This window comes from Grosmannia clavigera, assembly GCF_000143105.1.
Source record: "Grosmannia clavigera kw1407 unplaced genomic scaffold GCSC_144, whole genome shotgun sequence".
Taxonomy (NCBI): Eukaryota; Fungi; Ascomycota; class Sordariomycetes; order Ophiostomatales; family Ophiostomataceae; genus Leptographium; species Leptographium clavigerum.
Genome location: NW_014040797.1, coordinates 476,444 through 490,699, shown reverse-complemented (window position 1 = coordinate 490,699; position 14,256 = coordinate 476,444). Strand labels below are relative to the sequence as shown.

At 58.9% G+C, this 14,256-nt stretch overlaps 3 protein-coding genes across 3 annotated transcripts; 1 reads left to right on the top strand and 2 right to left on the bottom strand.

Annotated features, from left to right (window-relative positions):
• Positions 1-975: 975 nt before the first annotated feature.
• On the top strand, positions 976-2,281 carry CMQ_2581 (uncharacterized protein; the record flags this gene model as incomplete). Its single annotated transcript, XM_014316659.1, has 3 exons — positions 976-1,213; positions 1,277-1,963; positions 2,097-2,281. 3 exons carry the CDS (start codon positions 976-978, stop codon positions 2,279-2,281), a joined length of 1,110 nt encoding a protein of 369 aa, XP_014172134.1.
• Positions 2,282-2,591: 310 nt separating this feature from the next.
• Positions 2,592-3,575, bottom strand: CMQ_3014 (pyridoxamine phosphate oxidase; the record flags this gene model as incomplete). The annotated part of the gene is made up of 2 exons (XM_014317092.1): positions 2,592-3,367; positions 3,431-3,575. 2 exons carry the CDS (start codon positions 3,573-3,575, stop codon positions 2,592-2,594), a joined length of 921 nt encoding a protein of 306 aa, XP_014172567.1.
• Positions 3,576-4,339: 764 nt separating this feature from the next.
• Positions 4,340-11,639, bottom strand: CMQ_2948 (bifunctional pyrimidine biosynthesis protein; the record flags this gene model as incomplete). Its single annotated transcript, XM_014317026.1, has 4 exons — positions 4,340-4,396; positions 4,459-8,265; positions 8,449-10,925; positions 11,003-11,639. 4 exons carry the CDS (start codon positions 11,637-11,639, stop codon positions 4,340-4,342), a joined length of 6,978 nt encoding a protein of 2,325 aa, XP_014172501.1.
• Between the last annotated feature and the right edge of the window lie 2,617 nt (positions 11,640-14,256).

The following is a 14,256-nucleotide window of genomic DNA, read 5'->3' as shown; positions in this document are numbered from 1 at the left end:
TTTGGGCTTCTCTCATCGCCGAGAGCAAGGCACACTGGCTGCATGACTGCACACGGGACATTGCTCAAATGCATACGCCGTAGAGGATAGGAAGGATTCTCTCAAATGTGCACCTCTTGGAAGAGTCTCCTGCGGCTCTGCCTCCTTTTGGTCTCTCCAGGGCCCCAAGTTCCACTTTTCATATTCTCGTTTCGCGCTCTGTACGGAGTACAAGCATCAGCATGCACAAGCCACTATTCCCACCCCCCCATTCCCAGTGTAAGACTACTCCGTACTACTTCGTAAACGTCTCTCACCTGTACGGTAAGTCTGGGCCCCTGCAACCCATTCGTACGATGTGTCCGTTCGCACAACCCATTTTGCGGTGTGCGGAGTACGAGTACATAGTATGGAGACGCTGGTCTTGTCTGTTTCTCGATACAGAGCATACGAGTACGAATTAGTACACAGACACACGTACTCACACTGGCTGCTAATCATTGTCTGTGACAGCGTAAGTCAGGCTGTTCTATATATACCCCCCCCCCCGTTCCCCATCACGTATCCCCTTTGTTCTGGGTTGCACTTCTCTCCCTCTCTGTCGCCATACTATGCACACTTCGTCTTTCTCTGACCGTCTTGTTTAGCTGCGCTAAACCAGGAACGCGACCGACCATCTAAGTTCTTCGAGCTTCACCGCTTCTGGCTGTTGGACAGGCGAGTGCCACCAGCATCGGTAGATTCGAACAGGCCAAGCCAACGGTCAACATCACACATTACGATCAGAAAAAGAAACAACATCTTTCCGTTCTCTCTCCCCCCGAGGATGGGTCGACCTGTCCGGAGCTGCTCATCGTGATTCTTCTATTCTTCGTCGCCCACAACCGAACTGTTCTCCGTGTAAGAACGAGCTAGGCAGAAGGGCTTCTTCGCAGCAAAACTATCTCTTACCTGATGGATCAACCTGGTACGAAGACCGACATATCCGGGAGGCCCATGGCTGTCCGGACCCTTACACCACCTGCGGTTCCCCCAATTGACTGCTGTGCGGCCAACAGTCTCAAGGGCGTGGTCGCTGCCGTCGATGCGGACGACCTCTCAGACGACGACTACTTCTCTTCGACGTACCGCCCGCTCTCTAACCTGCCGACACCGCCGCCGTCCAGCCGCAATTCGTCGGCTCTTCAGAGCCCCCAGCTCGAACAGGGAGAGGCCCTAGAGGAGTCCCTGCTAGGTAAGGCTGTCTGCTAGCTTCCAGTTTTTCTTAGTGGTCCCTGTTCTAACTCTGTCCCCACAGGTCCGGCTATCCACTTGGTCAACATGCTGCCGCCGGCCGCCTCCCTGGCGACGCCGTCTGTGCCTCTGGTCCAGGCTATGCTGACACGAGCAGCGCTGCCACTTGACACCATCGCACTGGCCGTGTGCATCCTCGACTCGCTCGACGCGCGCTTCTCCCGCACGTGGCGTCTGACCTGCCCTCTCAACCAGGATGTGGACAAGGAGGCGGATGGGGAGAAGGACGGCGAGCAGCAACAGCTGGAAAACGAGAAAGGGCCGATGCGGATGCCTCCACAGCCGCTAAAGCGACACACGCTGCCACCAGCCGCGGCGACGTTTGACAGTTTTGCCTTTTCGTCGCACTCGTCCTTTTCGTCTCGGTCGCCATCGTCTTCGTACAGCCAGCGACACCCCCGCCACATCGACTCGGTCTTCCCCGAAGTGATCATCCTAGCGGCGCTCGTAATCGCGACCAAGTTTACCGACGACGGCCACGCGGGTCAACAGGCAGCGCATTCGTACTGTGCCTGGGGTCAGCGCAACGATGCTGGCGCTCACGCCGACGCCCCCCTCTGCCGCCGGCTTTCGCTCTGGTCGGCTAGCCAACTCTCGGCCACGGAGCGGTGCGTGATGCAGAGTCTCGGCTATCGTATCCTGCCTCTGCTGGATGCCGACCTGCTGGCAGATGCGCGGGACGACATGCGACGTGCAGGCATGCAGGCGGCGCGGGCACAACAGCGACGAGCACAGCAGCGAGAACAGGAGCGGAAGCAAGGGCAGATGGTGGCGGCAGAGGCAGCGGCCGCTGCTGCAGCAGCAGCTGAGGCTGCGGCGGAGAGAACACGACGTCATCACATGGCGTCTCGGTCCGAGTGTCTCGGGTTTTTTGGGCGCTGAGAGGAAGCCCACCGAAAAGAATCAAAGAAACGAAGACGAAAAGGAGTACAGGTCATCGGGCGGCGTTGGATTTGCATTTCTGCTGTTTTTCCTAATACTTTATGAAGAGGGTGCTGCGAGCACATAGCGACGGCTTCCTGTTTCTTTCCTTTCCTTTTCTGCTCTCGTATCTCATCATTCTGGGCTGGAAAGACATCGATCTATCTCATTGGGCATAAACAGGTTCTCGGGACGGCTACTGGAGTTTGTCCCCTTTCCACTTCTTTCCTGTTTCTTTGTTCAGTGTCTCATTGTTCTAGGTCTTTCTGCTCTTTGTGGGTTCTTTTTTTCATATCGTCTCATACAAGCGGATCGCAACAGGACAATACCCCGAATACAAGTTTCTAATCTTTCATGGTTCTTCCTCTTTGTCTACGCAGACCTAATGAAAGCGTGGCTCATGGGCTGAGACGGTTCAGCGACCAGGAATCCTCGGCGCCGTCACTGCCGGACACGCGGTCGTAAACGAAGCGGTCGTGCAGGCGGTTTTTGCGGCCCTGCCAGAACTCGACGCGTTCGGGCACGATGCGCAGGCCGCCCCAGAAGTCGGGCACGGGAATGTGGCCGGCGTCGTCGGCGATGCCGAAGCGCTGCTGGGCCTCGGCAACCCACTGTTCGAGCTGAGTGCGGCCGTCGTCGGCCGATTCGGAGTTTCCAGTCTCGGCAGGCGTCAGCACCTGCGACTGGCGCGATGCCCAGGCGCCGATGCGGGAGCCGCGCACGCGCGTGTCAAAGTACAGCTGCGACTCTGCAGCGGGAAGGCGGACGACGCGGCCCTCGACACGGACCTGTCGCTCGAGCGGCTCCCACCAGAACGTGAGGGCGGCCCAGGGGTTTGGCTGCTGGGCGCCGTCGGTGGTGCCGAACAGGTCGGCCGCCTTGCGCGACGTCCCAAAGTTGGAGTACAGCACAAAGCCGAGCGGATCGAGCTCCTTGAGGTAGACGACGCGCGCGCTGACGCGACCCGACGGCAGGCTCGCCGTCGCCAGCGTGCACGACTCGGGGTGGGCGATGCCGGCTGCCCGCGCTTCGGCGAACCAGGCGTGAAACTGTGCCACCGGTCCACTGGCGCTCAGGTCGACCCGCCGCAGTCCACCGTCCTGCTCGTGCTTGGTGAACTGGCCGGCCGGGGCAGGCGTGCCGGGCGCGGAGGCCGAGAGCGGCGATGGGGCGACTGTGGTGTCAGCTGGAACTGGAACTGGTCCTGGTCACATGACCAGAATGGGGCCACACAAACATATCAGCTTGTCCTGACGTGCTGGACCGCTGGCTGTAGCCGCGGCTGACGGCGACTGGTACAGAGCCATGGATCCAAAGGCAGCACGAGTCGTCTGCTGGAGAGAGCGGCAGCGTGGCAGAAGACGTGCGGCAACGAGTGGCATAAAGGGGGAAAGTAAGAGTGAGTCAGTGACTTCAACCTCAATTCCTGCGCTTTGGAGGGGCTTCCCTTTTGTCACACGATGACTAATGATATCGCTGTGGTTGCAGTTGCAGCCAGGGATCCAGCGCTTCTATATACGCAGTGGTGTTCCTTTGCAATGTCACGTGACTATGGGGGCCCCGTAATTTTCTACATTCGTCCGCTTTGAAGCGTCCGGATTGGCCACAGCAGCATTCATACGTGGGCGGCTTTCAGGCTTTTCTTCACGAGTCAGGCCACAAGGCGGCGAAGCGAAGACGGAACGGAAGTTGAGCGCGTGGTGGGCTGAGAATCGACATGACACATAGTAGCAGTAAGATGTACGCAATGTAACCAGCTGCTCGTAGACTCATACTATATACATACACATAATATACACATAATATACAAATAACGTACAGAACGTGATGAACGTACAGAACATGCAAACGCAAGCCACACACCAACGCCACAAACAGAATGTACCCAATAAGCCGACACACAACGCTCACCCAATGCACCCAAATCACCCAATGCAACGGCCCTGAGCCTGGTACTGTCTACGTTCCTTTAATCGGTCTATGAATCTAGAGCATAGCAAAGAGAGATGCAATTTGTATGCAGAAGAGTGGAAGAAAAGAGATTGGGGAAATGACACGAAAAAAGCAGAAACTTTTGCGATCGATCCTGACCCGTCTTCGGAGTCGCGTCTTATCTGGCCAGCCACCTTGCCACACCCACGGGCGATCAGGTAGCCATGACGAGGGCGAGCAGAGCCATGCGGCAGTACAGGCCGTAGCGCATCTGGGAGGGTTAGCAAGCATCCGATGACCGGGGGTCTCGTCATTCTCTCTCGCCGTACTCACCTGCCGGAAGTAGGCGGCGCGCTGGTCAAAGTCGACCTCCTCGGCGATCTCGTCGTTGCGCGGCAGCGGGTGCAGGACGATCATGTTGGACTTTGCGTGGCGCAGGGTGGCATTGTCGATGCGGTAGGAGCCGCGGACGCGCTCGTACTCGGCCACAGACGGGAAGCGTTCCTTCTGGACACGGGTGCAGTAGAGCACATCGCTGCGGGCGATGATGTCGGGGGTGAGCTCGTGCGACTCGGCGAGCAGCTGACCGCGGGCGCGCAGGCTGTCGCGCAGGGCAACAGGCAGGGCGAGAGCAGCGGGCGCGACCAGCTGAACCTGGACATGGTAGTGCTTGAGCAGGTGGCAGAGCGAGTGGACCGGGCGGCCGTAGCGCAGGTCGCCGACAAAGGTGATGGTCAGGCCCTGGACGGTGCCGAGCTCCTCGCGGATGGTGAAGAGATCGAGGAAGGCTTGGGTCGGATGCTCGCGGCTGCCGTTGCCGCCGTTGATCACCGGCACCGGGCTGAAGCGCCGAGCCACCTCGACGCTGCCCTCGTCCGGATGCCGCAGCACGATCGCGTCGCCATACTGTCCCATGGTGCGCAGCGTGTCCTGCAGGGTCTCGCCCTTTTGCACCGACGAGGCTGATGTGGCCACGGCCACCGTTCGGCCGCCCAGCCGCTGCATGGCCGCGTCAAACGACGACGCCGTCCGCGTCGACGGCTCGTAGAAGAGCGTGCACAACACGCGGCCCCGCAGCACGGACAGCACGCCCTCGCGCTGCACGCCCAGCCGCATCTCCTGCGCCACTGTGAAGAGCAGGTGCAGGTCGGCCCGGTCGTAGTCCCGCACCGACAGCACCGGCCGGTTCTTGAACGCCGACGCCCGCGACAGCAGCGCCGGCAGAGCTGACGGCACCGCCAGCGTCGACGTCATCGCAAACCCGGTCTCGTGGCCGGTCGACACGGCTGCCGTCGTCGACACCGTCGTGGTGCCCTCCTCAGCCACACCAAGTCCAGCCACACCGAGTCCAGCCACACCGCCCAGCACAGCCACACCTGTTGCAGCCGAGGGCGAGCCGCCCATGGCAGAGGGCAGCAGCAGCGTCGACTCGGCTGCCCGGGCCCGCGCGCTGCTCGACAACAGCATGGACTGCCGCCGCAGACGCGGGCTGTCTGGCTGGGCCTGCAGCTGATGCTGCATCTGCTGGGCCTTGATCAGCGGCGAGAGCGGCGTGACCACGGGCGTGGCTGGCGGCAGGGCCCCGTGTGTCGACATGTCTTTGCCCTGACCGGGCAGTGCCAGCACCTCGCCGTCGAGGCAGACGGTCGCGTGCTGGAACGTCACGCGCTGGACGGCGCCGCGCATGATGCGGCCGGCAAACAGCGACTGCGACAGCGACGGGGCGGCCTCGACGTCGGCCTCGATCGTGTAGGGCCGGTTGATCTCGATCTCGACGGCCGTGCCGACCTGGTCGTGCAGCTCAAAGATGCGCACCGGGTTGTCGTGCAGGCGCGTGCGGATGTCGTCCAGCGTCAGCTGGCCGTCGGCCACCGACGTCATCAGCAGCGGCAGCGCGTCCGCGATGCCCACGGCTGTGTCAGCCTCGTTCTGCGGTCGCTTCGGCTGGCCGTCGCGGCCCTGGAGCCAATGAGCCAGCTGATATGGCAGGCTGCCGACCGAGAACACGTCAATGTCGTCCATGTATTCCCACAGCGCCGCCTGGTCGTCGGCCGTCGGCAGCAGCTGACAGCCCGCGTGGTCCTGCTGTGAGAGGTACAGCGAGTAGATTGAGACGTCGCACGTGACCTGCAGTCCTTTGGCCTTGCTCAGCGCAATCAGCTGGATGTCGTCGCGCGTCGTCACGGCCGTCACGTGGATCCGCCGGTTATGCAGCGACGCCAGCAGCAGCAGCGAGGCCAGATCTGTCGTCCGCGCATCCGTCACGATCGGCTTGTGCACAGGCCACGCCTCAAAGTGCGCCGTCACCGCCGCCACCCGGTTGATGTTGTCCGACAGGTGGTTAAACGGGATGAAGAGCGACCCGACCTCGCCGGCCACCTGGCTGATCTGGCCCGCGTTGGTCGACGTCGCCGTCACCGACAGGTTGAAGTCGCAGTAGATGCTGCCGCGCCGGCTGTTCTGCTGCGCCAGCTTCAGCGTCCGCACGTCCGTGATCGCTCCGTCGACTCCCAGCGGCATCACCCGCATCATGCTGAAGCCGGCCGCGATCGACGCTCGCGACACCGCCTGCAGATCCCGGCTGCCGCCCGTTGCCACCAGCCCTGGCACAAACGCCGCAATGTTCACCAGCCCGGGCAACACTACCGTCCGGTGGCTCGTCTGGTAGTCCCGCAGGCTCACCTCCAGCTCGTAGTGTCGCGCCATCGCCTCCACCAGGATCTTGGCGTTCTTCACGTTCGTCACCAGCGGAATCTGGTAGTCCACCGCCATTCGCCGCGTCTGGTATCCCTTGCTCATGTAGTTCGCCGGCCGCCGGTACTTGTTGTTCGACGGCAGGTTGATATACAGGTCGATCATGTTCTTCGCCAGGTGCTGCGTCAGCGAGAACTCCCGCTTCTGCCCGTTGCCGCTGCTCTTGCTCTTGCTCTTGCCGTTGCCGGCCTCCTCCTCCTCATTTTCGAGCGCCTCCAGGTACTGCACCGGAATCCCATGCTCCTGCAGATAGTCCGCCGTCCCTGCCGTCGCGAACAGCTTGTACCCCATCTTCTGCAGCTTCGCCACCGACGGCAGCATCTCCTTCTTGTCCTTGAACGATCCGATCGACAGCAGCACGTTGCGCCGCGGCATCTTGAACCCCGTCGAGATCAGCGCCTTGAGGTACGCCTCAAACTTGTCCGATCCGAAGCATGCCACCTCGCCCGTCGACGCCATCTCCACGCCCAGCACCGGGTCTGCTCCTGACAGCCGCGAGAAGCTGAACTGCGGCACCTTGACGCCCACCGTGCCCGCCGGCAGGTCTGTTGGCGGATATGCTTCAAACGGCTGTCCGATAATTGCCCGTGTCGCCATCTCGATCAGGTCCACACCCATCACCTTGGACACGAACGGGAACGACCGCGACGCTCGCACGTTGCACTCAATCACCTTGATGTCGTTGTCCTTGGCGATGAACTGGATGTTGAACGGTCCCGTCACGTTGAGCGCTGCGCCAATCTTGCGCGTCGCCTCCTCGATCCGTGCAATCGTCGTCCGCTCCAGATCCTGAGGCGGCAGGATCAGCGTCGCGTCGCCCGAGTGCACGCCTGCGTTCTCCACGTGCTCCGAGATGAAGTGCCCGACAAGCTTGCCGTCCTTGGCCACCGCATCCATCTCGATCTCCTTGGCGTTCTCAATATACTTGGTGATCACTACCGGGTGGTCACGTGACACATCCGCCGCCTGCTGCAGGTATGCCTCCAGGTCCGCCTCGGAGTAGACCGTGTTCATAGCAGCGCCAGAGAGCACGTATGAAGGCCGGACAAGCACTGGGTACGTCACCATATTGCAGAACTCCCGCGCCTCGTCGAAGCTGGTGAGCTCCTTCCATGTCGGCTGGTCAACACCGATGTTGTCCAGCATGCGAGAGAACTTGTACCGGTTCTCAGCCGTGTCGATCATCTCTGGGGATGTGCCCAGCACCCGGACACCAGCCCGGAGCAATGGGAGGGCGATCATGTTGGGCGTCTGGCCACTCATCGCGCCCAGAACGCCACTGGCATTTTCGAGCTGGTAAATGTCCAGCACGGTTTCGAGGTCGATGTTCTCAAAGTAAAGCCGGTCCGCCTCAGAATGGTCGGTGCTTACAGTCTCTGCGTTGCACTTTTTTAATCATGTTAGAGATATATCGAGAAATGTAGACGAGAAGAGGGAAAAGGATATGAATGAGGAAGGGGACTCAGGAAAGGAAATTAGAGAAAGAAGCCAGGATGAAAGCAAAAAGACCAAGGTGTAGAGAGATGATAGGGACTGCAATAAACTAGAGGTCTCCAAGAACGAACTTACGTTAACCATAATGGTCTTGAACTTGGACTGCCGCAGCGTGCGGATAGCCCGCACAGAGCACCAATCAAACTCGACAGACGAGCCGATACGGTACACGCCTGAGCCGAGCACCATAACACCGTGATCGTCAAAGGTGATGTCATGATCCGTCGCGTTGTAAGTCATGTAGAGATAGTTTGTAAAGGCCGGGAACTCGGCCGCCACCGTGTCGATCTGCTTAACAAACGGCGTGATGCCTGCCTCGAGGCGAAGACGGCGCACGGCGATCTCGTTGGAGCTCCAGAACTGCGCCAGCTGCCGGTCGCAGAAGCCAAGGCGCTTTGCCTGCAGCAGGACGTCGGGGCTCTTCACGACGTCGCCGGTGGTGAGCGTGGTCATGCGTCGGGCAAAATCGCTCAGACCCTTAAGCTTGTGCAGGAACCAGCGATCGATCTTAGTCAGCTCCCAAATCTTGTCGACGGAATAGCCCGCGTGCATGGCATTGGCAATGGCAAACAGCCGTTGGTCTGACGGTGTCTGCAGTTCGTCGTCGACGGACATGAGTGCTGTCTTGGAGTCGCCAAAGCCGAGGTTGTGAAAATCGATGGCACGGATCGCCTTCTGGATCGCCTCCTCAAAGGTCCGGCCAACGCTCATCACCTCGCCAATGCTCTTCATCGACGAGCCCAACTGCGTCGACACGCGCGTAAACTTTTTCAGATCCCACCGGGGCATCTTCACCACGACATAGTCCAGAGACGGCTCGAAGCATGCGCAGGTCACGCGCGTAACCGAGTTCGAAATGTCCTTGAGCGGAATGCCCAGGCCGAGCTTGGCTGCAATAAAGGCCAGCGGGTAGCCCGTCGCCTTGGAGGCCAGCGCTGAGGACCGGGACAGACGGGCGTTCACCTCGATGATGCAGTATTCCCGCGAGAACGGGTTGAGCGCATACTGGATGTTGCACTCACCCACGACACCGAGATGCCGGATCACATTCACCGCCGTCGTCCGCAGCATGTTGTAGTCCTCGTCAGACAGAGTCTGCGATGGCGCAACCACGATGGAATCGCCCGTGTGAATGCCCAGAGGGTCAAAGTTCTCCATGTTGCACACGGTGATGCAGTTGTCCTGGGCATCGCGAACAACCTCGTACTCAATCTCCTTCCAGCCCTTCATGCTGCGCTCAATCAGCACCTGCGGGCTCGCGGCAAACGCTTTGCCGCACAGCGCCAACAGCTCCTCTTCGTCGTTGGCGAAGCCGCTGCCGAGACCACCGAGGGCATAGGCCGCACGGACAATCACAGGGAAGCCGATGCTCTGGACGACCTGCATGGCCTCTTCGATGCTGTTGGCCGAGGCCGACTTGGCGCACTTCTCGCCAATAGACTCCATACTGCGAGCAAAGAGCTCGCGGTCCTCGGTCGTGATGATCGTGTCAATGGGCGTGCCTAGAACTGTCACACCAAGCTCGGCAAACTCGTCCTTGAGCTGGATGCCCACCTGCAGTGCCGTCTGGCCACCAAAGGTGACGTAGATGGCGTCTGGACGCTCGTACACGATGACCTTGCGAACAAACTCGGCATTGACCGGGAGGAAGAATACCTTGTCTGCCAGACCCTTGGACGTCTGGATGGTCGCAATGTTGGGATTGATGAGAACGGTGTAGATACCCTCCTCCTTAAGCGCCTTGATGGCCTGGCTACCAGAGTAGTCAAACTCGCCGGCCTGGCCAATGCTGAGACCGCCACTGCCCAGCACGAGCACCTTTTTCGCGTGAACGCGCGGGTGATTCCGGGAGTTCTCCTCGGCCGTGCCGCCAGGGAATGTGACCGGCAGTTGAAGGTACTTCGCATCCGTTGCGCAGTTGAGCACGGTGTCAATGAAGACATCAAACAAAAACTCAGTGTCCCGCGGGCCCGGAGTGCTCTCCGGGTGAAACTGGACGCTGAAGTAAGGACGGCTGACATGCATGATACCCTCGTTGCTGCCATCGTTTGCGTTGACAAAAAGCTCCTTCCAGTCAGCCGGTAGCGTGGCCGTGTCGACAGCGTAACCGTGGTTCTGCGACGTGATATGACAGAGGCCGGTGACCATGCTCGTGCAGGGAATGTTCTGGCCGCGGTTGCCAAACTTCATCTTGAGAGTGCTGGCTCCGGTGGCGCGAGCGAGCAGCTGGTGTCCCAGGCAGATACCAAAGATCGGCGTGTCGTTCTTGGCAAGGGCCTCGGCAATGTGCTTTGCCGTCTTGTCCAGAACGGCCGGGTCACCCGGTCCGTTGGACAGAAACAAGCCGTCGTATTCTCCCCTTTCAGACAGATGGGTAAAATCGTAGTCCCAGGGGCACACGAGAACCTCAACGCCGCGCTTCAGGAAGCAGCGGAGCTGGTTGTACTTCATGCCGACATCAAGACACAGAATTCGGAGAGGGCGTCCCGATGGGTGGATCTTGACAGCAACTCCCGATGGAGGTTTGTAGAGCTTCGGACTCTTGGTAGACACTGGGTCAAAAGAAGAATGGTCAGCTGCAAGCTCTGCAAAAACCCATCTTCCCTAACCGTTCGGTCCAGAGACTCACCCTCAGCGACGAGATTCCTCTCGTTGGGGTTCACCCAGTCGAGAGCCTCAAAGTGCTCCGTCCAGTTTTCGGCCGTGTAGGGAGCCAAGAGCGAGCCGTCGGGGGCATCCTCGTACGTCCCATTAGCTGCCGGGGTTTTCTTGAGGAGCATGCGTCCCAACAGGCTACCGGTATCGCGAATATGCTTGGTCAGAGCACGGGTATCGACACCGTGCATAGCCGGGATGCCCTGCTCCTTCAACCAGGTACCAAGAGAGGACTCGGCCAGGAAGTGCGAGAAGTCCTCCCCGGAGTAGGAGGCAGTGACCAAACCAGCAACATGAATCTGGGACGACTCGAAGTGGGCAGGCAGGTCGCCCAGAATGTCGTCGAGCGCCTCTCGCGAGGGCACGCCGTAGTTGCCAACGAGGGGGAACGTGAGCACCAAGATCTGGCCGCGGTAAGACGGGTCCGTCAAGGACTCGGGATAGCCGGCCATGCCGGTCTGGAAGACCAATTCGCCGGCAGCGCTCTTCTCAGCACCAAAGCTGTAGCCCTGGTAGACGGTGCCATCTTTGAGCTCCAGGCTGACGAGCCGCTGCTCCGATGTCTCGGAGGGCGTCGAAGAAGCCGGAGAGAAGAAGGCGGATGTCGACATGGCGACGACGGTGGTTGTATGCGTGGTTCTCGAAAACTGTACAAGGCCGAAGTCGCAAAGAGACAGAGAGGCAGCTCTCCCAATCTATCACTCTCTCTTTCGCTCTGCTTCCCGAGGGAAAGAGGGAGAAGAGGAGGGGCAAACAAATGCTGGAGACAAGTGGGTTGCGGAGAGCTTGGCAGGCGTAAGCGTAAGCTGGGTCAACAAGTAGCGATCTTTCTCTCGTCTTCTTCTCCAGACGGCTGCGCTCTTTCGGGAGACACAGGTCAGTCTGCAACAAAGTTTGCAGAGGAGAGGGAGAAGAACGAAACTGAAAAAAGTTTTTTTTCCATCCGGGCCCTTTCGTCCAAACATTTTTTAGTAATGACTTCATCTCGGCCAATCAAGAGCACTAGTACGCCACTATTACGGGGCCGTACGCTTATCACTAACCAGATCTGGAAAGCCTACTAAAGATAGATGAATCTGGCCACACGTGACCTACCTGAACGTACGGAGGACTGAGGCCTGGACAGACGTGGCCTTTATGCTGTGTTACTCGTATTTCTGCGACTCAAGAGCGAGTTTGGCTTAACGTTCTGCAATTAGAAGCTTCGTTGCTTCTTTCTGAAAGCTTTGCAAGCATGTGAACATCCACCCCGGCCGGACGTCTGGTTGGCCACTCCAATTGGCGGCACAACCCCGCCAATACAGCCCTGCGTGCTCCGGCCACCGTAGGGTCCCTGTGGTTGGTCAATTGGCGCAGCGCATTCTGTGGCTGCAGCATGGGCTGGCGAGTAGAACGCTGAAAGTAAGACCACCCGCTGGCCAATAGAGGGGCCAGCAGCAACTACGGAGTAGTCAGCACCTCATGAGCAAGCTTCGCTTTTGCTGCTACCATCTAGGGCACACATTCTTCTCTCTCTGTACCAGAGGCGAGAGGCAAGATGAATCCTGCGGCTGCAGGATGCGCTACTTGCACGGACAGCCGCCTTCAGGTTGGTTTACCTCGAGCTACCACGAGACATACGCCCGTGGCGATATAACATTCAGCTTGCTCTCCCACACCCACTTTTCTACACCGACAATTGCCTGGGAATGGACAAGTACTCGTATCTTTCAATACATAGTACAAGTCCAGTCCAGGCCAACAAACAGCGCCGCCAAAGACGCGAATGCACCAAACTGAGCAAAATGAATTGTGATAAGCGCGCAGCCAATAGATATCCAAGACAAGACACCTCCGATCTGTCGGGCCTTTGCTCCTTTCTCTTTCCTCTTTCCAACTTTGGCCCGGCGCTGTTTCGCACACGGACCCATTGACGATGATCAGAGCGACGATCATCTACTCAAGCCCCGCCTTTCCAAGTGAGGAGCGTACTACATATGTGAGGATGAGACCTGCTGCTGCAATTACTACGCGATGCAGCAGCAAGGCGAGGGCAGATCTGAGATGACTACCGTCATCCATGACACCTCCCCCACCCAGGGTAGATTGTCGCCTGAAGAAGGCAGCTCAGTCAAACAAGTTGTGGGCTAATAGCAGGGAAGGACACAAAACAGACGGAGTACTCTGTAGCAGTAGAGCAAAGGCGAGGAAGACGCTACAGAAGGACAGAACGGACGGCCTCTCTGATTGGGGATGCAACACGGAGATCGCCTGCAGTATCAGACTCTGCCAATCATGGGGCCGTGCAGCGTTGCGGCCGACTCATGGGCAGGTCACTTGGCGCGGCCGCTATCATAGGATCGGCCCAATGAGCAGTAGGGCCGAGCTGCATAGGCTGCCCACCATTTGCTCGGAGGGGGCGAATTGAAGCAATATCATCGAGTAGTCCTGTGCGCGAGCGAGACAATGTGGTGGATTGCGAGAATGGATTCGTAGGTAAAACGTGGGCTGTGCGAAAACAGGACACTTTGTGGGCTACGAGCCTCGTGGGTATCAGCCCCCGGTAAAAGTCCATTTAATAATCGACGTGTGCTGGGAGGCCCATCGCTTGTCGCATCCATGTGCTGTCTCCTGATCCTACCCTATTTACTGCATTCCTCTACATCCCCGTTAAACGTCGACGTCTGCTGTCGTTCTTCTATGCAGCCGCTTTTTAGTAGCAGTCATCTGTCAAGATGGGAAAGGACCACTGAGAATAGCACACTGGGGGTAGCGCCGTGAGGAAAGAACGAGTGGTGCTTGTCTCGCCCATTTCTCGCTACTGGCCACTACGCCGTAGTTTGACGCAGCTCCCAACTTCTCGCACACCTTATCACGCTAGCTCTGAACCTAGATAGCGCTACCCATTCCCTCTTCTCCCCATATTTTAGCCCGCATCGCGCTTCTCGCGCGTCCCCCCTGTGCAAACAGCTCCTGTTGGTTTTCAGATCTGCCTCTGGCGCTCCGCTGTTGGCCCTTTGCTATGTAACCCCTTCCCCTTACTCCGCTCTATTATAATTATTTTTGTATATACGAAGTACTCGCACAGCTTTTTCCCGTTTGTGTCCCCATCCTGCTGCGGCCGGAATCTCTCTCCCCTCCCACAGCTTCTCCGAAGCGATGTACTGTTGAGCCTTACAGAGGCAGCGACGAGGGATTGTGCCGGGACGCGAGGAGGGTTTGGATTGCTGCCGACCAGTCACGACCATC